This window comes from Myotis daubentonii, chromosome 1 (genome assembly GCF_963259705.1).
Source record: "Myotis daubentonii chromosome 1, mMyoDau2.1, whole genome shotgun sequence".
Lineage (NCBI taxonomy): Eukaryota > Metazoa > Chordata > Mammalia > Chiroptera > Vespertilionidae > Myotis > Myotis daubentonii.
Window position 1 is genome coordinate 130741327 of NC_081840.1, and position 20985 is coordinate 130762311.

The 20985-nt window shown below is 43.8% G+C and overlaps 1 protein-coding gene across 7 annotated transcripts in view; it reads left to right on the forward strand.

The window, feature by feature from the left end:
* FRMD4A (FERM domain containing 4A) overlaps positions 1 to 20985 on the forward strand; it is a 335840-nt gene that overhangs the window by 220233 nt on the left and 94622 nt on the right. For all 7 annotated transcript variants that reach the window (XM_059660122.1, XM_059660132.1, XM_059660112.1 and 4 more), the window contains exons 6-8: positions 5706 to 5762; positions 6774 to 6796; positions 19647 to 19730. In XM_059660122.1, the coding sequence (XP_059516105.1) occupies positions 5706 to 5762; positions 6774 to 6796; positions 19647 to 19730 (164 nt within the window). The remainder of the gene's footprint in view (positions 1 to 5705; positions 5763 to 6773; positions 6797 to 19646; positions 19731 to 20985) is intronic.

Consider the following 20985-nt stretch of genomic DNA (forward strand, 5'->3'; position numbering starts at 1 on the left):
ACAGCTCCTGTTTGCCTGGGGCGAGTTCTTGTAGTCATTATGAGTTGTGCAAGAACTCAGTTACACAGCCACAAGGAGGCAAAATGTGGGCATCGGAACCTGCTTGGATGATATACACACACACACAATGCTGCCCACCTCTTTAAAAAATACATAGCTCATTGAAGATTTCTATCTATACCAAAAGTGCTGGAGAGCAGTGGCAAAACTGTGGTGTTCAGATGATCTATAAACACCAGTGAATGAAAATAAATAATACAGACATATTTGTAGTGGGTCTTAAAGTTTCCAACTCACATCTACATTTATGCCTCATCAAACTCTGTAAAATAATTGGAAAAGAAATCGTTATTCCCGTTGGACAGAGGAAGAAGGTGAAACTCAAGACTAGGGGTCCTCAAACTTTTTAAATAGGGGGCCAGTTCACTGTCCCTCAGACCTTTGGAGGGCTGGACTATAGTTTAAAAAAAAAAACTATGAACAAATTCCTATGCACACAGTGGCGGCAAAACACCCGGCGGGCTGGATAAATGTTTTCGGCAGGCCGCATGTGGCCCGCGGGCCGTAGTTTGAGGACCCCTGCTCAAGACCATTGATTTATTCACAGTCCCACACCTGTTTAAGGGTTAGAACTAGAACCTGGAATGTTCAGGTGAGCATAGAAATTATCTTGAGGACGGAAATAAACGATACTCTTTTGGTGTTTTATGGGTGAGAAGAAAGGTGGTCACAGTTGTAGGATTCATTCAGAAAACCATTGGGCAATCCCTGTACGTCATTCTGAATGGACTTGGCAGAGGTCATCCTCACTGGAAGCTTCTCAACCTACAATATGGCCATCAGTCATATTTTGTTATAATTATCTCATTAATCTTACGTGAAAGTTGGAATTTCTGTGATTCCTGACCATGGAGGGATGCTTCTCATTAAGATTCTTGGTTGAGTGGAAAGACCATTACCAAGTCCCTTGGTGCCAGGGGAGCATGATGAGATCCTCCAGCTCTCAGGACTTTTGGAGACAGTCCATAACACCTGCCGCTTAGGGTTCTCGTGGGGCTATTTGTTTGGAACACTTGGAGACCCCAAGGTGGAAATCTTTCTGAGAATTGTTAGGCATTATGCTGCTAACAAATGACCTCAGGCCTCTTCCTTCCAACTGCCTAGTCACCTGGGATAAAGCCATGCTGATTGGGAGGAAGGGAAGCCGTCCCCAGCCTGCTCTGAACACATGCACATACCTGCAGATAGTCACGCTTTGACCTTCCCTGCCATCTTTCAAAAGATTAAAGAAAGCAGCACAAATTATTCAGTAGTACGTGAAACAGACACCCCCAAATGCACACCAAATGGCCTCAATAACTACCAGACATCACATTCCCTTCTACCCGTACCCCCCTCTTACCAGTGAGGCCCAGGATTAAATATCACATGGCCACCAGAGCACCCTAGATTCCCAGGCAAGATTTCAGCTCAGCAAGCCCTGCTGACAACCATCCTCAGGTGGTTCTGAGAGCACTGGGGGCACAGAGGGATGTCACACCACTGGGGCCTAGGTGGTGCCAGGTGAGAAATGCCCATAGATTTCCCCTGAAGGGTATTCTCCTGGTCCCCCTCCTTCTTTCCCGTTTTGTTCTCAGTCAAGAAAAACCCAGCATCCAGGAAAGTATGAGGGTTTTGCACACACTCTTTCTGGTCCCATTCAGTTTATTTTCTCTGCTTGAGCAGAAACACATGGAAGAAGCCACCTCTGGTTGCCAGAGAAGTCAGATGAGAAGAAGGTAGAGTCGTCTTTTCCATGTTATATAGTATCTAAGAGGAGGATCTCTGGAAACTTGTATTCAATCTTCTCCACAGGGAAGTCAGCTTCCAGGTTTTGAAGTCCAATGGGAAATGGGTGTGGGCAGAAAGTCTAGAGCACGTATGTCAAATTTGCGGCCAGTGGGCCACATGCCTGGTTTATTTATGGGCGAGTTTGACATGCTTGGTCTAGAGCTCTGTGCCGTCATAGTGGAATTTTAAAGATAAAATCAAGTGGCGGGGCCAGGTGTAAAAGGGGGAAAAGTTTTATTATAGTAGACATCAGGGAATCTGACAGAGACTGCAAGATAGTGAAGTATTTTCTCACAATTAGGAACATGTCTTCCCACCGTTCCCAGACCAATTCTTACACACACACCATGTAGATCTCTATCCTGACTTCTCTGAGCATAGACTAGATTCGTGGTCAGCAAACTGCGGCTCGCGAGCCACATGAGGCTCTTTGGCCCCTTGAGTATGGCTCTTCCTAAGCCTTAGGAGTACCCTAATTAAGTTAATAACAATGTACCTACCTATATAGTTTAAGTTTAAAAAATTTGGCGCTCAAAGGAAATTTCAATCGTACTTTTGATATTTGGCTCTGTTGACTAATGAGTTTGCCAACCACTAGACTAGATGATTCTTGAAAGCATTCAAAATTAAGTAGAAATGATAAGTAGAAGTGATAAGTCATAATGCAGCTCTCTTTTCCATCAGATTTTGCAAATGTGTGGGATGTCTGGGCCACTGCCTTTGTTAATCCTTTTTCCTCTACCTGGCCACATTGTGATACTTGCTGTGTTTCCTATCTTCATTGAAGATGGTCAAGGTCAGAGAAGGTGAAAACTCACCCACTTAGATTTACTAGTTCCCACTTACCCTGAGGACCAATATGATGAGAAAGAACTTGGGTAAATCAGGTCAGACATTTAATTGTGCATTTTCAGTAGCTTTACTCTGAATAATAGTACATTATAGTTAATGTTCACCAACAGATTAGTGTCCAGAAGTTTCTCTGGGAACTGTACAATAGACTGTGTAAAACCAAATCAAATAAAAAAGACCTCTGTCTGTCTTCCGCACCGTGCTTCTCCCCACAGTGGAGACATTTTCATTTAGCAAATGAGTCAAATAATGAACTTAAAGCTGTGTTCTTGGTTGGTTTTGAGTTACACGTTAGTTAAGCCTCACCTTGGGTGTTAAATATTAGCCCACCATTGGCCCCTGGCTGCAGTGTAGGTGTAAATGTTTGATAGAAAAGTACACATCCCAATACACTAACAGGTGCACGTGAGCGACATTGGAAAGCTGGTTGGTGGGAATGGAAATGAACATAGAGTAGAAATCATCCACTGTGGAGACCCGGGACAGTGTTTCTGTTAAATCATTTGTATGCTGTTAAGTGATTTACATTCTCATGAGACTTGGTAATCCCAGAAATTCGATTCCAGGCATTCCTCCACATCACAGCACTGCCAGTCTGTGTCAGTGACAGCAGCCTTAAAGCTCCTTCAGCCGATTAAGCGTATAGAATTATTGTCCCCTTTCTTCCGTCTACCCTTGTTAGTTCCCTTAGCCCACACTTCTAAGGCAGTTCAGTAGCAAACATTACTACTCATCTTTGAAATTCCTAAGCCCGAAGGAGGCAGAACCATGTCCTTCCCACAAAAGATACAGGTTTGCTTTAGTGCATTGTTTTGCGCAGGGGCACATTCTGGACCACACACAAAAAATTAGAAAGCTCCATGAATCGGAGTTTAGTTTATAATTCAAATGAAAAGTAACTCTTGTTTTAGCTACCATTAATGATAGCTGTGGTTCTGAAAATATGTTGGCTAAGACAGTGTCCTACTTGGTTTAGGGGAGCACACCCTCAGGAAGGTCACAACTGGACGAGAAGTTTGGGATTGTCTCCAGCCTCATCACTGTCACTAAGGCCTCCTGACTTTGGGCAAGTCCCTTACAGTTTTGGACTTCTGTTCTCAGTGTAAGCAGGGGCTGGACTAGCTGTGTCTAAGTCTGTCCTCACTCTAACTTTCTGTGCTCCAGTAACTCACTGCAGGATCTAGAGATGTTAGAAAGATAACAGTAATTTGACAACAGAAGTATCACATTGGTTACTTTTCCTATTATTCTTACAATAGTGGCCTGGTGCATGAAATTTGTGCACATTAAAAGGGAATTATTTAGAGGAAATATTTTAATATTGCTATTTGCCCTTTATAATAGAAGTGTCAGAGATGAAAGAAAATTAGTAAAATGTATATGAAAATCTCCCTCCTGTCAGAGTCTGCGGCACGCCGCGGGACCCAGAGTCAAGTCCCCGCCCACCTGCGCACCCCTCAAAATCGCACGAGACCCAGTCCTGGCCATCCCCACCCCCATCAAGCCCCACAGGGTGGGGGGTGTGGCCTCAGGTCCCCCAGCCCGGCCTCAGGTCCCCTGGCCGCGGCATGAGGGTGCGAGGGTGAGATGACCATTTGCATATTAGCTCTTTATTATATAGGAAGGATGCTGATGGACTCCAGATTTCTCTTCATCTTTAAGATCTGAACTACAGGGTGTCCCCAAAAAATGTATACACGCTTTAACAGTTCATAGCTCAATTTTGAAAATAAAATGTATTTTAATAAACACTACCTTTATAATTATTCAAAGTGTGTGTATGCATTTTGGGGGGACACCCTATATATAACAATACAGAGTTGTGTGCTTTAATTTTTTAAGAAGGTAGGTGTCATGTTAGGTGTTTATACTACACACACAAAAAAAAAGAAGAAAAAAGAACACTCACATACACCCAAAGGGACTCAAGGAAAACTTTGGAGGTGATAAATATGCTTATTACTTTTACAGGTGTATGCATTTGTCAAAACTCAATCTAGTTATAGATATTCAACACACGCAGCTAATTATGTGTATCATTATACCTTGGTAAAGCTATTTAGAAAGGAGATATGAACTATATACACATTGAAAAATATATATTAAAAGAAGAAAAATATATGTATATATATTTTTTTTTCCAAAAGTTTTATGTCCTTCTAAGACCATGTCCATAGATCATGTTTAAATATTTGGGGAAAGGACGAGTAGGCCAGAGCGTTTTTACACTGGAACTCCAGAAAGAGCTGACCCATCGAACTGGCTGCAGTGGCAGCCCACAGCTGCCTCACACTCCTGAGTGCAGGAGATAAGAGTGGTGACCGAGCCGAAACCGGTTTGGCTCAGTGGATAGAGCGTCGGCCTGCGGACTGAAAGGTCCCAGGTTCGATTCCGGTCAAGGGCATGTACCTGGGTTGCGGGCACATCCCCAGTGGGGGATGTGCAGGAGGCGGCTGATCGATGTTTCTCTCTCATCGATGTTTCTGACTATCTCTCTCCCTTCCTCTCTGTAAAAAATCAATAAAAATATTTTTTTTTTTAAAAAAAGAGTGGTGACCGAGGAACTGTATTCTTATTTTTTTATTTTAATTTAAAGAGTCACAATCCCATTATAAAGTTTCCTTCAATAAAGTCTTACTGTTGGTTGTGAAGTAGAGTTTACGAAGAAAACGCAGTTCATTATCAAGCAACCTTACTCCATTGACTAATCAGATGAACAGATTTGTAACAAGCTGGGGACTGACCCACTCCTTAATTTCTCCTGAAGATTAAAAGATGAGGCCTCAGAGACAACTGTGCAGGCCCAGCACCACTGGGTCCGTTCTGGCCAAGGGCCTTACAAAGGATGTCGGGAGCTCTTGGGGCCAAGTAATTCAGAGGTGTTGTCTCAGGACCCAGAGATGCTCATGTGTGTTTGAGGTTCTGGGGAGCCCCTCAGGAAAAGCTCTTTTAAGGGAGACGGCGACTTCTTTAGGGAGAAGTTGCTGACTAACACACCTTCCTTGTCATTTGTTTCTTTGCAGGAGCTGATTGATGTGGACAGCGAGGTAGTGTTTGAATTAGCCTCCTACATTTTACAGGTAGGTAGCCCTCCCCGCCTGACCACACCCAGAAGCAGAGGAGTAAGACTTAGTGCAAAGCCAGCTGCCATTCCACAGCTCAGGGCCTCCAGTAGCTTAGCCACAGCGGGAAAATAATTATTAGGGACACTATATGTGGCTGAAGTGCCTCCCAGTCTGTCAGGGTCATTCCTGGAGCCTTCACGGAGCAGGTGGTTGTAGCCGTCCACCAATGGGACTACATGAAGGCAGTAAATAAGAGCTCTGGTATTCAAAATGTTCAGACAGCATCTCTACAAAGGAAAATCACGTGTGTAACCTGAGCCTGAGGGACACAGATCATTCTGGGGCCCCATTTTCTTCAGCTTGGCGTTCTCCCCCACTCTGGAGAAAGCCAAGTAAACAGCAAGAATTAATTGCCAGGAAGGTCACTTCGAATGCTCTCTAAAAAGACAAGGAAAAGACCTTTATTTTATGTGAAAAAGAGGTGTATCAAATATGAGCAACATTGGTGATATTAGCAACACGGCAGGATGAATAGAAATTATGTCATCAGCTTATCCCTTCAACAAAGATTTATTGAACAAGTACTTTGTTCAAGGCATTCTAGGTTCGCTAAAGGTTCCACGGTCCCTCCCTGGCTCCAAAAGTCTTTAGTACATTCAGAACATAGCCACATTACACGACAAAACCATGAGTAGCCCAGACACACAGACAGTGCTGCCCAGACACACACTCTGTTTGAAACTTGTTAAAGTAGAAAAAGTAAGAGCAGGGCCCAGCGGTGGAAACTTGCAGTTTGTCATTATTAGTCACATTCTTTGTATATAAGTTTCTGAAGTTTAGTTTAGATTCTTATATTTCAGTGGCACATGCATGCGCCCCTTCTTAATTATATTTCTGTAGATGGGACCATGGCAGCATAAGCTGCACTTACTCAGTAGAGGAGTTGTTGTGAGCATAGAATGCATTTTAAAGTATTTAACATGGAGTTGGAATGTTTCACAGATGTTAAATTTTTTTCTTCCACAGGAGGCGAAGGGAGATTTTTCTAGGTAAGTTTATAAAAGTTTTTTTGCTTAAAAATGCATTCCATTGCCTCTCTATTAAAAGAAAGTATTCTGCCCTAGCCGGTTTGGCTCCGTGGATAGAGCATCAGCCTGTGGACTGAAGGATCCCAGGTTTGATTCTCGTCAAGAGCACATACTTCAGTTGCAGGCTCCTCCCTGGCCCAGGCCCTGGTCAAGACTCGTGCAGGAGGCAACCAATCGATGTGTTTCTCTCACATTGATATTTCTCTCTGTCTTTCCCTCTCTCTTCCACTCTCTCTAAAAATCAATGGAAAAATACCTTCGGGTGAGAATTGAAAAAAAATTTAAAAGAAAAGAAAATATTCTTCCTTTTGTAGGAAGACACTTTATAATAATACATATTTATGATGAGATCCAGCTCGCAACTTGTCTATTGAAACTGACACGTCAGGTATACAAAATACAATGATAGGATATTCTGTACTAAATAAGCTGAGAGGTTACTAAAAGGCTGAACTGAGAACCCTGTGTCACGCATGGCCATGGAATTGAGGTTTGCCAGTTGTCCGAGTGTCTCTGTGAAGCCCTGAATCACCACTGTGGTGAGAATAAGGCCGCAGAGAACCCTGGAAGACCTAATACAGAAGTTGACATCTTTATTTTCCTCTCTCAGTTTTAGTTCCTGACCCTCACGTGACAAAATGCTTCCCCACAGGGGGGTTGTGTTCCTGAAAGTGTTACAACATAATACCCCTCCCCGCCTTTTCTTTCCTTCCTTCATATGTCATGTTAGAGGCAACAGAGACAGCCTCGCATTGCGGAGCCTGCGTGCTGCGTTCATACGCCTGGAGAAGCACACACTTCAGTCCCGCCATCGTTCCGTAGGCACCTCCCGCTCACCAGTCTGTCAGGGTCATTCCTGGAGCCTTCACGGAGCAGGTGGTGGTAGCCACCCACCGATGGGACTGTTTGCTCAGAGACAGACCTTACTCCCGGGATTCTGTTGTATCCAGCTCCAGAGGGGAGTCCAGGATAGCCAACTCCTTGGAATCAAGGCCTAGAGGTGGAAAGATCAAACCACATGTACAAGAGCACGGAGCATGGAGGCATAGGATTCTGACTTTTCTCATGCTTTGGGGCATTTGGTCTGTAAATGCAGCACTAACTGCTTCAGTTGGTGGCCTGCCTGTACTGGTCCAGCTTTGTCAAGTTCATGCTGACTGGTTCTTCAGCTCTAAGCTGCTTTCTCTTTCCTCTCCCGTGCATTTCTAAAGCTTTCCAACACAACATGAGGTATATGTTCTCATGCAAATATCTCAGCAAAAGCAAAAAAAGTATTTGATAACCTAAAACAAGGATTGGCAAACATTTTCTGTAAAGGGCTAGACAGTTAATATCTTGGTTTGCAGGCTATACAGTCCTCTTGCAATTATTTAACATCCCTGTCTCTACATGCAAAAGCAGCTGCAGACAATCAGCAGTGTTCCAATAAAACTTACTTTATAGACTTTAAAATGTTAATTTCTTATACATTTCCATGTATTACAAAGTATTGTTCTTTTATTCCCCTCCCCAACCATTTAAACATATAACCCATTTAGTTCACAAAGCAGAGGACTGGGTCTGGCCAGTGGGATGCGGTGTGCTGACCTCTGACTCGAAAAGGCAGTCCCTTCAGCTCAGTTTGAATATTTGCATAAGGAGACCTCCAGCCCCTTTTATTTAGGTTTTCCAAGGTCTTGCCATAAGGCAGAGGTAGTCCGTGTTTTTGGTTTTTTTCAACTGAGGCTTTTTTTACAGTCTAACTAGAGGCCCGGTGCATGAAATTTGTGCACGGTGGGGAGGGCTGTCCCTCAGCCCAGCCTGCACTCTCTCCATCCCTTGAGGGATGTCCGACTGCCCGTTTAGGCCCAATATGGTGGGATTGGGCCTAAACGGGCAGTCGGACATCCCTCTCACAATCCAGGACTGCTGGCTCCCAACCACTCACCTGCCTGCCTGCCTGATCACCCCCTAACCCAGTGGTTCTCAACCTGTGGGTCTTGACCCCTTTGGGGGTCGAAGGACCCTTTCACAGGGGTCGCCTAAGACCATCGGAAAACACATATATAATTACATATTGTTTTTGTGATTAATCACTATGCTTTAATTATGTTCAATTTGTAACAATGAAAATACATCCTGCATAGTAGATATTTACATTATGATTCATAACAGTAGCAAAATTACAGTTATGAAGTAGCAACGAAAATAATTTTATGGTTGGGGGTCACCACAACATGAGGAACTGTATTAAAGGGCCTCGGCATTAGGAAGGTTGAGAACCACTGCCCTAACCACTTCCCTGCCAGCCTGATCAATGCTTAACTGCTCCCCTGATTGCCCCCATCTGCCCTCCCCGGCTGGCCTGATTGCCCCAACTGCCCTCCCCTCCTGGCCATCTTGTGTCCACGTGGGGCGGCCATCTTGTGTGTTGGAGTGTTGGTCAATTTTCATATTACCTCTTTATTATATAGGATTAGGAGACCTTGAACACTGTAGGTGGCCAATCACCATTCACTGAATTTGTTGAATGAAACATTTTTATGATACAAAAACTACACTTCGTTGTGATTTTCCTTTGTTACCCTTTTACACCCTTCATTTGGTATTGAAGTTTGGAGGTTTTGATAAGAGTAAGTTCTTATCTCCTTGCAGAGATTTCTGAAATCCCATGAGAAATGGTTTCACAGTTCCCAGACCCAGTGGTTTCTATTGTCTGCTCTACTTACTGTGGAGGTCTCCCGCTCCCCCTTTTCGTTTGCCAGCTCTGACCTCTGCTGTAAATATTATTTATTGTTGAGAGCACCCTGGCAGGATGGAATGTGAACCGGGGGCAGCATTATCTGGCCCCGCAGAGCATGGGAACGTGGACCACAGGGGCCGCTGGGAGGAGGAAGTGCAGGCCTGGCCTGGCAGTAGTTCATGGCCCCCTAATGAGCCTGTGGAATGCCAGCTTGTGGGCTTCAGAGAAACAGAGGATCCTGGTTTGGTTTTATTTGTCAGAGTGCAGCCTCACAGTTTGTTTGGAACAGCAGCTGTCCCTGGAGAGAAGTAGCTGTCAGGGGAGGGAGAGGTCAGGCACCTCATCCAGAGGTCAGTTTCCCTCCCACACAAGTGCCCACCCCCTCCCGAGGTGGAGGCGATCTGTTGTGTGGGGCTGCCTCCTCGCAGACACCCACTGTGTTTTAGGCCCACAGAGAGTAGGCTCAGGTGAGTTGGCTCGAGGGGCCTGGAGTCTGGGGATAAGAGAAGTCCTTCTCAATTCCTTGTTGGTGCCTCTTCCCGCCCACATTCAGGAAGCTCCCCAGAACATTGAAGGTGACCACATTTGGTTTGGTGGCTGCACAGTAAGGTGTTTTAGATGTCATGATCTCTTAATTTAGTTTTAAACAAGTTATTTTTGCTCTATTAATAATTCACACAGGACTATACAGCCTTAGTTGTGTTTAATGGAATGTCTTTGACTTGTGTACATACCCTGTAAACATATTAAGTTTTCCTGAATAACATTAATAAAATGAGATGTCAGTGTAGAACACACAGAGCATTGGATAAGGCTTTTTTATAATACACTAGAGGCCCAGTGCATGAATTCATGCACCAGTGGGGTCCCTCGGCCTGGCCTGCAGATCAGGCCGAAACCAGCTCTCCGACATCCCTGGAGGGGTCCTGGATTGTGAGAGGGCACAAGGCAGGCTGAGGAACCCCACTGGTGCACAAACGGAGCTGGGGAGGGATGTGGGAGTTTGGCCAGCCGGGGAGGGACTGTGGGAAGGCTCAGGGCATGCCTGGCCCATCTTGCTCAGTCCTGATAGGCCAGGCCCCATCAGCAAGCTAACCTACCAGTTGGAGCATCTGCCCCCTGGTGGTCAGTGCATGTCATAGTGAGCGGTTGAGTGGCCTTAGCATATCATTAGCATATTACACTTGGATTGGTTGAACAGATGATCAGATGACCAGACACTTAGCATATTAGGATTTTATTAGATAGAATGGTCCAGGGCATAATTCTAAGATATTCTAGAACCCAAAGGATCAAATAACCTTTTGAACTAATGGTTGCACCAAAAAGGCAAAGTAACTCTTTTGTAGCCTGAGGGTCCTGATCTATAACTTCCTAAAAAGCTACCTTCGCTCAGGACACTGTTATTCTGTTTACATCTTACATATATTGTATATATGAATATATACAAAGTGCATTTATGGAAAACGAGTACTAAAAATCTACAAATCACGGGACCAGTTGCCTTGAAGCAGCAGAGGAAGAAGGTTATTTTACAAAAGGGAGAAGTCAGAAGTGCTGAGCCGCCTGCACAGAAAACAACCGCAGAAGGACAGTCCAGAGTCAGGACCCTCTTCCTCATGAAACCACAGGCTCTTCTGTTTCTTCTTTTGGACTCTGAGCTCAGCAGAACCCAGAAGCCTCATTTTACATAGCACCCCCTTTTCTGTCCAGTTAAGGGAAATGCTCACTTCCTTATCCTACTGAACTTCACAGTGAATTCTTGCGTTCAGCGTTGCTGATAGAAAATGACTCAGGTATAGATAGATAAGAAGAATTGCCCACAATAGGAAGAAATATATGTTATACATTCTAACACATGGTGGACAAATTTATAGGATATCATTAAAAGTTTAGGAAATAGTCTTATCTAAAAACAATATTTTCTCTCTTGTATTATTTTCCTTAGCATAGTATGTAGTCATTGTATTTCATTTCCTGGTGTATATCTAGTAAAGTGAATGTCCATCAACCATCAGGAAATCAGTAGAGTTGGCATGTCTGTTTAAAAACAATTGACGCCTAAAAACTATTAACCATGGTAGTTTTATAGTCAAATATTAGGTTGAGAAGGGTCAACACAGTTTAAAAACAAAATGTTCTCATTTGATAATCACTGCTGAACATTAGTCAACTACATTTTTTATGACTTACACATACTTTATTCAGCACAAACTCTGAAGTAGTTTGAGTGCTTAGCACTGCCATTTCCTATTAAAAAATTTTTAAACTTCGGGTTATTGTAAAAAAATTCTCTTTAAAAAGGTAAATGCAGAAAACACCTCATTTAAGAAACTGAACGGGACATTCAAATTATATCCTACATTTTAATTTAATTTAATAGAAGACATTGCTACACTGTATTAAGTGAAGTGTTGCAAGAACTTAAGGTTTTGTTTTTTTCCTTGACAAGACCTTAACTGAAAACCCTAGTGGCCAATCTCTATACCCTGACTTTGAGAATCGCCTTGCTTTACTTTCTGTCAGCCCTTCTGAAAGTGTGCCACCAAAAAGGAAGGGAAAAAAATCATTTTAAACATTTTGCCAAATTGGTGAATTGGTTAAAAAATACTTTATGCTGAACAGCACAAATAAATGCCCAAATCACTCTCCCTTTGATATTAAAACCCTCCCATACATTAACAGGGACTAGTAAAAGACATCTGTTATGTAGAATTTTTTGTTAACAAGATTTATTGAAACCAGATCACTACAGCTCTGTTACTCTGGGCCAGCTGCTGGGATCTGGAAATACCTTTGTTACAGAGGACCGGATGTACTGATGCTAATCATTAAGACAGGGTTCTACCCCCACAAGATTTATTAGGACCTATAAGCAAACAGCACCTGAGAAAGGCTGATGGTAAGGCAATTCCGTGTGAAGATTGCTTACCTGTTCAGCAGGCCTGTCGTGTGCTCGCGAGGCAATGGAGGGGCCTACATCTGCAGACTCTATTCCAAGTCAGTGCAGTGACCAGAGAAAAAGAAGGAAAGTTGTGATTGAGTACTTAGGGGTCAGTGTATATGACATCTGTACAAAGTTAAATGCTCATCCAAGTCGGCTTCTCAGAATCAGTAGTCATTAAAAAAAACCTTACTGTATCTCTGATCTATCCACCTGCAGGTTTCTAATGCTATTTCTTAAAAAGAAAGAAAGAAAGAAAGAAAGAAAGAAAGAAAGAAAGAAAGAAAGAAAGAAAGAAAGAAAGAAAGAAAGAAAGAAAGAAAGAAAGAAAGAAAGGAAGGAAGGAAATGCTTTTAGAAATAGAGCAATGCATTATTCAGTCAATAGAAATGAATAGCAGTCCTTCATTAACAAAGGAAATTGCCTTTCACCTCCATTTCAGAAGAGGAGATGGAGTATTTATTTGTGCTGAAAGTCCCTTTTCTCTTTCACAGACTGCATGTTCTTGGTACTCTGGGATAGCAGTTATAAGCAAACAAGCAAATATAGCCCTTCCCCAAGAAGACAAAACCAGACCTTTTAATATTTTATCTTCTATAAACCATTGGACCATGTAATCTGGAAAGTTAAAAGAAATTTCTGTGACCAAAAGACACCCTCTTAGTTTTATTTTTTATATTTGTTTGAAATGTGTTCTGCCTTTCTAAAGAGTGTTTGTGAATTGATGTGAACGAAACTTTGTTTACTGGTATCTGAAAATTCCAGGTTTGTAGGCCTTTTATATCAAATTAGATGTCATTGAGGCAGTCGAAGGTTCAAGGAAGAATTTTAGAAGAGCGACAGGAAAAGCAGAGAGCTAGTTTTCTTCTAAAGACTCTGGTAACATAAACGTTTGTATAGATTGCTAGCTTTAAAAAAGATGCCAACGTTCTTTTCTTGCCCAGCTAACAGACAGCATGAAAGAAAGTCACTTAATCTAAAGCAGCCGTCTATAAATCACCGTCTATAAGTCCGGGTCTACTGGTGTCATTACTTCGCACTTTTACATAAGTGGTTTTACTACTACAGCTCAAAGCAAGCTCGGTTTTAAATCATTGCTATAAGCCATTTGATCATTTGGGGTATATTTTCCTACAGTTTTTAAAGTAGCCTCTTGAAAGAAAACAGCTGACACTAAGTACATAGAGAGATTCATTTGCTGAGACTTTTCGATACCAGTAATTAGTAAAAAATATTTGTGTTTGTAATCAACATTTGGAATACAACTTGCATAACCTCATAATATCTTGAATACCAAACCTGCAAATTTCCCTATTGTAAACTTCCTAGAAAAAAATTAATTAAGCTTGAAACACATGTATCAGCCCAAAGAAGAGTTTTTGTGGGAAGAGTTTAAATTTATATAATTGTCATACATTATTTTACCAAAAACAGAAGAAAAGGATGTGTGATGCTTTCCAGTGACTTCACAACTTTGGGGGAGAAGTGGCTGGACCCTGTCAAGGCAGCCAGACCTTTTGAAAGGAACAGAATAGATGGAAATTTGAAACAAAATGTTCAGTGGAAAAGTTACAAATTGTGACAGAAAGTTTTGTTTTGTGCACGAAAGTCTATTTTACTGAGATTATCAAGTGTGTAATTCACATTTTTTAAGTATAGAAAAGTATTCAGATAGGGTCTTTTGCAGGATAATATTCTTCAAATACCATGGGATTTTAGGCATAAAATAAGGAGGAAATGTCTTATTATGATAAACTAGGGGCCCAGTGCACGAAATTCGTGCACTGGGTGTGTGTGGGGGGGAGTGTCCCTCAGCCCAGCCTGCCCCCTCTCACATACTGGGAGCCCTCAGGCGTTGACCCCCATCACCCTCCAATCGCAGGATCGGCCCCTTGCCCAGGCCTGATGCCTCTGGCTGAGGCGTCCGGCCCGGGCAGCGGAGACCTGCAGCTGCAGCGGCCCCACAATCGTGGGCTTCGCTTTAGGCCCAGGCAAGGGACCCCTAGCTCCCAGGACTGCCAGCTTCGACCGTGCCCAGCTCCCATCGCTGGCTCCACCCCTACTTCCTGCTATCACTGGCCAGGGCGGCAAAGGCACCTGATTCTCCGATCATGGCTGGGGGGCAGGGCAAAGGCGGCCTTTGCCCTGCCCCTCAGCTCTTAGCTCCCCGCTGGGTTTCTGATCACTGTCAGTGGCAGGGGGCTTCTTCCTGCTTTCCCTTTCACCTCCCTGCATTGTGCCTACATATGCAAATTAACCGCCATCTTGTCAGTTAACTGCCAATCTTAGTTGTCAGTTAACTGCCAATCTTAGTTGACTGTTAATTTGCATATAGCCCTGATTAGCCAATGAAAAGGGTAGCTCGTACGCCAATTACCATTTTTCTCTTTTATTAGTGTTGATTGCCTTTCTTGTTAAGAATTTTATATCAATATCAAATTTTGATGGCTATGATACTATGACAGTTTTTCAGAATTAAGATTCCCAATCTAAAGGGTGAAGTTGTAGAAAATTAGTTGCTTCTTCTTGTCTATTTGAGTAAAATTATTATCTTAAATTATAGATTTATAAATTTTTTAACATGTTTTGAATTTTACAAATGTAAAACTATGTTAGAAATTCAAAAAATTTTCACAAAAATTCACAAAACCCTAAGAAACAAAACTTACTGATCAAAGAGGAAATATTTCCTTAAATAAGTTAGTAATTAGCATCAGAAATAAAGGCTCATAGTTCATCAATACATTTGTAATTTTTGCCCTCTATGATTGGTAAATTAGTGTGGCATATGTATCCTTAAAACATGCCCAGAATCTAGAAAAATGCCCTATGCTAGAAAAATCTCAGGGCTCCAGCTGCTTCCTTTTGTCTGCAAATGGTCACACAGTGGCAGGAGAGGCGTCCCCGATAGCATCCCTAGCACCAGCTTCGGGAGCCCTCACTATACACCTGAAAGGCAGTATGTCTCCGGAGAGAGGCAGGTGTTCTCATTTTCTTTGCTAAAATCTGAACTTTTTCTAGGTTCACAAAAGAAGAAGAGAGGGAAAGGAAAGGAGAGAAAATACTTGCGTGTGGCTTTTAAAAATCAAGGAAGAAAAAAATCTGTTTGTTTTTATTAACCTTATGAATCAGTCTCAGCGTTTTCTACATCCATTGTGCCATTGAATAAGCAATCCAGGTCCACAGTGCATCTCTGAAACTAGGGTTCCAATGTTTTTGAATTCAGAAATTTGGAGGATTTAGGAAAGTCAATATTGCTTATCCCCGCCACCACCCCCGGCCCGGCAGGGACTGGTTACTGCTCCTGCACCAGCACAGATGTGCCACCACATGGGAGAGAGGAAGGTCAAGGGTCATCCTGCGGGACAGGTTAGGTTGCCACCAAGCGGGTTGTTTGTTTCTTAGTGCTTTGCAGATCTTGGAGCTGTGGATAGCGAGGAGCTGTGGATAGCGAGGAGCTGTAATACTCTTTTTTACTTATGAAATACCTCTCCCTGGAGAACTTTACCCTCATGATACACTCAGAAAATATGGAGGCGTTAGTGTGACACTAGCACAGTGATGGCGAACCTTTTGAGCTCAGTGTGTCAGCATTTTGAAAAACCCTAACTTAACTCTGGTGCCGTGTCACATATAGAAATTTTTTGATATTTGCAATCATAGTAAAACAAAGACTTACATTTTTGATATTTATTTTATATATTTAAATGCCATTTAACAAAGAAAAATCAACCAAAAACATGAGTTCGTGTATCACCTCTGACACACGTGTCATAGGTTCGCCATCACTGCACTAGCACAAAATTACCGTTTCTAAGTTTCAGGTTAGTCCTTCTTGTCACACTGGTATAACTTTCAGGGTCGCCTGCTCTCTTTATTGTTTCAGTTCTGGTGCACACATCCAAAAAACACTCGTTTCAGGGAAGATTCTTCCACGCTGAGCATATCCCCTGTGCCCCAGGTTTATCCTGCCAATTATGAAATCTCATTGGATCTGAAGGGAATCTTCTGAACAGCATTTCCTCGTCCTTTGTAGGAAAACAAACACATTGTGGATTTTGCAATCCTCCTAGCAAATTTAACTTTTTTATTTCTTCACGTTATGATGGCTCAGTGAAATTTGTTGTTGCTCTTATCTGTGGTAAATTCCTATTTGAGGTATTGATAGAAATCTTAGTGTTACCTGCTGTAGACCATGGGAACTCTGCGTGTTTTATGAGCAGTGCAGGCAGTAGAAAAGATGCAGCATCAACCCCCCTCTCTATCAAAGACACCAAGAGACCACATTTTTGCTGGCAGCACTAATAACTACCCAGATGTTTGGGATAAAATCTGGTTAATATTAAAAATAAGAAGACTTCGGTTTCATTCCCGGTTTAGCAAATGACTGTCTCAGAGCCCTTTTTCCTTTCTTTAAGAAGTGATCACTGTTTAGGGTGTTTTATAATTTGGCATTTATAAGGTGCACTGAACTCTGGGGGGGGGGCGGGGTGGTGGCTGAGTAGGGGACCCTGAGAGAGGAAGCTGGGAGCTTTCAGCACATTTGTTAGGATTTAGCTCCTCATGTCTCTGGAGATAGAGTGATCAGTCTTCCGCTGGGGCAGCTTTCTGTACTGCGGCCACAGAGTTTGGCCAGCTCCCTGACAGGACTGACCACCTCTCAGTTACTCCAGATGTTTACAGACAGCAGAAAGGCAAATAGAACATTTCTACATCGATGTCCTTGGGGAAGGTTTAAGGGCCATGGATCCCTTCCAGAACGTAATGGATTTGGACGGGCTTCATGCCTTAGTGATTTCTTGTTGTATTTGTCTGTGTAACCTCGCCCTGGGGGAAAGCTTGCAAGCTCCAGCGAGGAAGTCAAACCTGGGCCTGTCATCAGGGAAATTTGTTTGCCAACAAACTAGTGTTTGGTGGTAAGACAATCCCTTCTTCCTTCAACTCCTTCCTTCCCCAAATAAACTGTAGACGTGATGAGAGTGAGTAAAGCCAAGCTCAAACTTCAGCTTCATTGCCTTTCTCACAGTTTCATCCAATAAAAAGTTCATCCCTAAAAAGTGCCTTTTGATAGACATTTAAGGCGCCATGCTAGGCACTGATGAATCAGTGACTCCACTCCCCTCTCTCAGGGACCCTATTATAGCTAAATAGGGGAGAGAAGATCCAGAAATTCATCCTTGTGGGCTCTCAAGTGTTTGATGAACGGAATATTTGCTCTAACTGTGCCTTAACAGCATATGAATAAAGATTCCAAACCCTGCTTGGGAATTGAATTTTCCTGACCCCGGAGCTTACCTGTTTGAAACCTCCAGTGGCTGACATTGTCTACTGCATCAATTTGAATTCTATCAGCCTGACAGTGCAGGACCTCAAAATTTTGTGCCTAATCTTTTTATTTAGCTTCATTGCCTCATATACTATCCACTCTAATTGATCCCTTTGGTTCAGATTACATGGCCTCCATGCTCTGCTGTATTCCATTGAGGAGATCCATGACAGTCCTCCCCTTTTCTCCTTGCAGACCCTACTCCACAGCCTATTCCTACACCAGAGTCCATAGGGGCTCCTTCTTTCTTCTGATCTTTTAAATTTTGTTTGAATCTACATGATCAAACACTGCTCATATTGTCAGTTACCTGGCCATTCCTTCCTCTGGCCTCCCACACTAAATTGTGAGCCCCTTTTAGCTGAGGACTTTGGCTCATTGTTTTTGGGGTTTTTTTTGTGGGGTTTTTTTTTGTACCCCGACCATACCTTCCACATAGCAGGGGCTCCAGAAATGCCTCCAGCTTGTTGGTTATTAATTGACAAATTCTTGCCTTCCCACTTAGATGAAAACAGTTCCAGTACTTGGATTTATTGACTCAATAACAAGTTCAACTTTTCCTTCTGGGTGGTTGTTCAAAGCCAGAATTTGCAAACACCCACTACCACTGTTTCTTAGTCCACCTGAAAAATGCCCTTTCTGGAAACAGCTATAATGTCACCACCCACCACACATGTGTTTCTTTGTCACCACATACATGAACTGAAAGTATTGGAATGGTTTTGCCCAGTGCCACTTGGTATCAGAAGGGAAACTGCTGTTCCATTGCTGTGGGCAGCATTCCCAGCTGGGTGGGGACTCAGGAGGACACGTCCTCCAGTTAGCCATCTGAGCATTGGCGGGGGAGGGGAGGAGTTGTTGTCCATATGCCTCAGGAGCTCCCGTCTATGACTGTAGTGTTCCTTCCTTCCTTCGTATTTCCTTATTGAGCTGCTAGCTCACCGCTTGTTAGATGTTACTGCCCAAGGTCCCTGTGGCCAGTGTTTGCCATGTTTGGGGTGAGCAGCATGGAATCTGCTAGACTGTGGTCCAAGGAAGGATGAGCGTCATGGACTCTGAGAGGCCTTGGTGGACCAGTATAGGGAAACACCCTTTAAATAGAACCTCCCCCAGTGGATACCACTAGTTGCCTCTGGAGGTAGAGAGTGGGTGCAAACACCCAGAAATCTGTCCAGAGGGGAGCCAAGCATTTGAAGTGCGCTGGTTACATGAGGAGCAGTTAATGTGTCATCTGTATCTGAGAACATGTGAGTGTGTGGGAAAAAGAGTTTCTGGGGCCTAACCTCCTCCTCTGGTATAGTAGACTATACCAGATAGTCTACTTCACACTTCCAGAGTAATTTCCATTTCTAAGTTATTTGTCATCTTCCAGAAAGCAGGTTCCAACGTGTGGTCAACCCTAGCAAAGAAAATTGGCGTGTGTGCTAGTGAAGGAGTAACTCCCTGGGGAAAAGCCGCCAGGTGGCCCCTCCTCGGAGCCCCAGGAGCCCATAGCAGCGCCCCAAACCAGGCAGGCACACTGGTGACCCTTCTCCCAGGTTCGGGCTACTCAGGGCCTCGGTGTGTGTGCAGGGTTTGAGAAGGAACCACAGCCACGTGTGAGCTCTGGGCTCTGCATGTTGAGTATGCTTTTCTTCTCTAGTAAGTTAGTAAGTAAGTAAATAAATAAGTAAATACATATAAGGAAAGCACTCCTTCCTTCCACCACTTTTCAATAAAGGGGAACCCATGCGCGGTCTCACTGTGAGGCCTGGTGCATGGTCGCTGGAGGGTGAGTGAGTTTCTTGGCATTCCCTCTGTCTCCACCCCTGTCTTGCAGCAATGAGGTGGTGAGGAGCGACTTGAAGAAGCTGCCAGCACTTCCCACCCAAGCCCTGAAGGAGCACCCTTCCCTGGCCTACTGGTAAGCTGCTTCTCTCCCAGGCGTCTTCTCCAGGAGAGAGCCCTTCTCGGGGTGTGTGAGGCTCCGGACCAAAGCCCCCTCCCGGCCACGCAGGGTCACACCAGACCCCAATTGTATATTAAATGTCTGGGGTCTCCGTGAAACCTGGTTCTGCATTTATTTGAATGTCGCAGTATGTGTGACACTCTCCTTTCCCCATTTTCTTTCATTTTTAAAAAAGAAAATCCTCTAGAGTTTCCCGTTGAAAGCTTCCCTCCTTGGAGATCCTTTCATGTGCTGCTCGGGTTTCCTTGTGGAATCCCCTCTTTGATGGCAGGATGTGCGGGGGCTTGAGTTGGGGGAGGGCTGCAGGGGTTTTTCTTCACAGAAGAGCAAGGTTGATTCTTTCATTTCCCCACAATGTTTCATGTCTCCTGTGTTAGCTGCCAGGAAACATTAAACCGTAGTTCATCTGTCAGGCCTGAAACTATTGATTCCGAGTGAGTCGGGTGTCTGAAAGGTGCCCAGATTGGGGGTTGGGTCACAGCGGAGCGGGGCTTGCATTCCTGGGTCCTGTGCTGAATTCTGCTGGGCGCACGGACCCTGACCCTGTCCCTAGAAAAGCACAGTGCGGCTTCCCCATATTCCTTCTGACTCCTTACCAAAGAGCATCGGAACTGCTTTTATAAAACACAGTTTAAAATCCCAGAACAAGTCGATCCCGATAAACTATAAGGTGACTCTTACAAACACTTCTGTGATGTGCTTTGTAAAGTTCACAGATTCCTCACAGTTCATCTTATCTCGCGCTTTTCCGGTCCCGCGGGGGCTTGAAGGGATTCCTGGGCCGGGGTGGGGCGATCTGACGCACAGGGCACAACAGGAGTAAACGCCAGTACAAGTCATTTCTCCCCGCGAGGCCCGGGATGGGCAGCTGGGCAGGAACTGAGAGAGCTATGTGGGCTGGCACCCTGATTTCATCCCTCTGAATGCTTTCATTGCCATTCTTCCTTTGATAACTAGTGGCTTTATATCGTTTCAAAGATGAAATCTGTTGCATGTGTCAGCTCCCGGACTTCCAGCCTGGCCATCTGCACCTGTGAACCCCAGCAGATGGCATCCCGTCCCCGTGTTCCTGGAACACTATTGCCCTCTCCCCAGTTCTGTAGGCCCCTGGGCCTTATCTGCTCCCCCCCACCTCACCCCCGCCCAAGCTGTTTCTTTTCAGGAAACCAGTGGTGAAGGAGCTAGAGACATAAGGGTTTAACAATGTGAA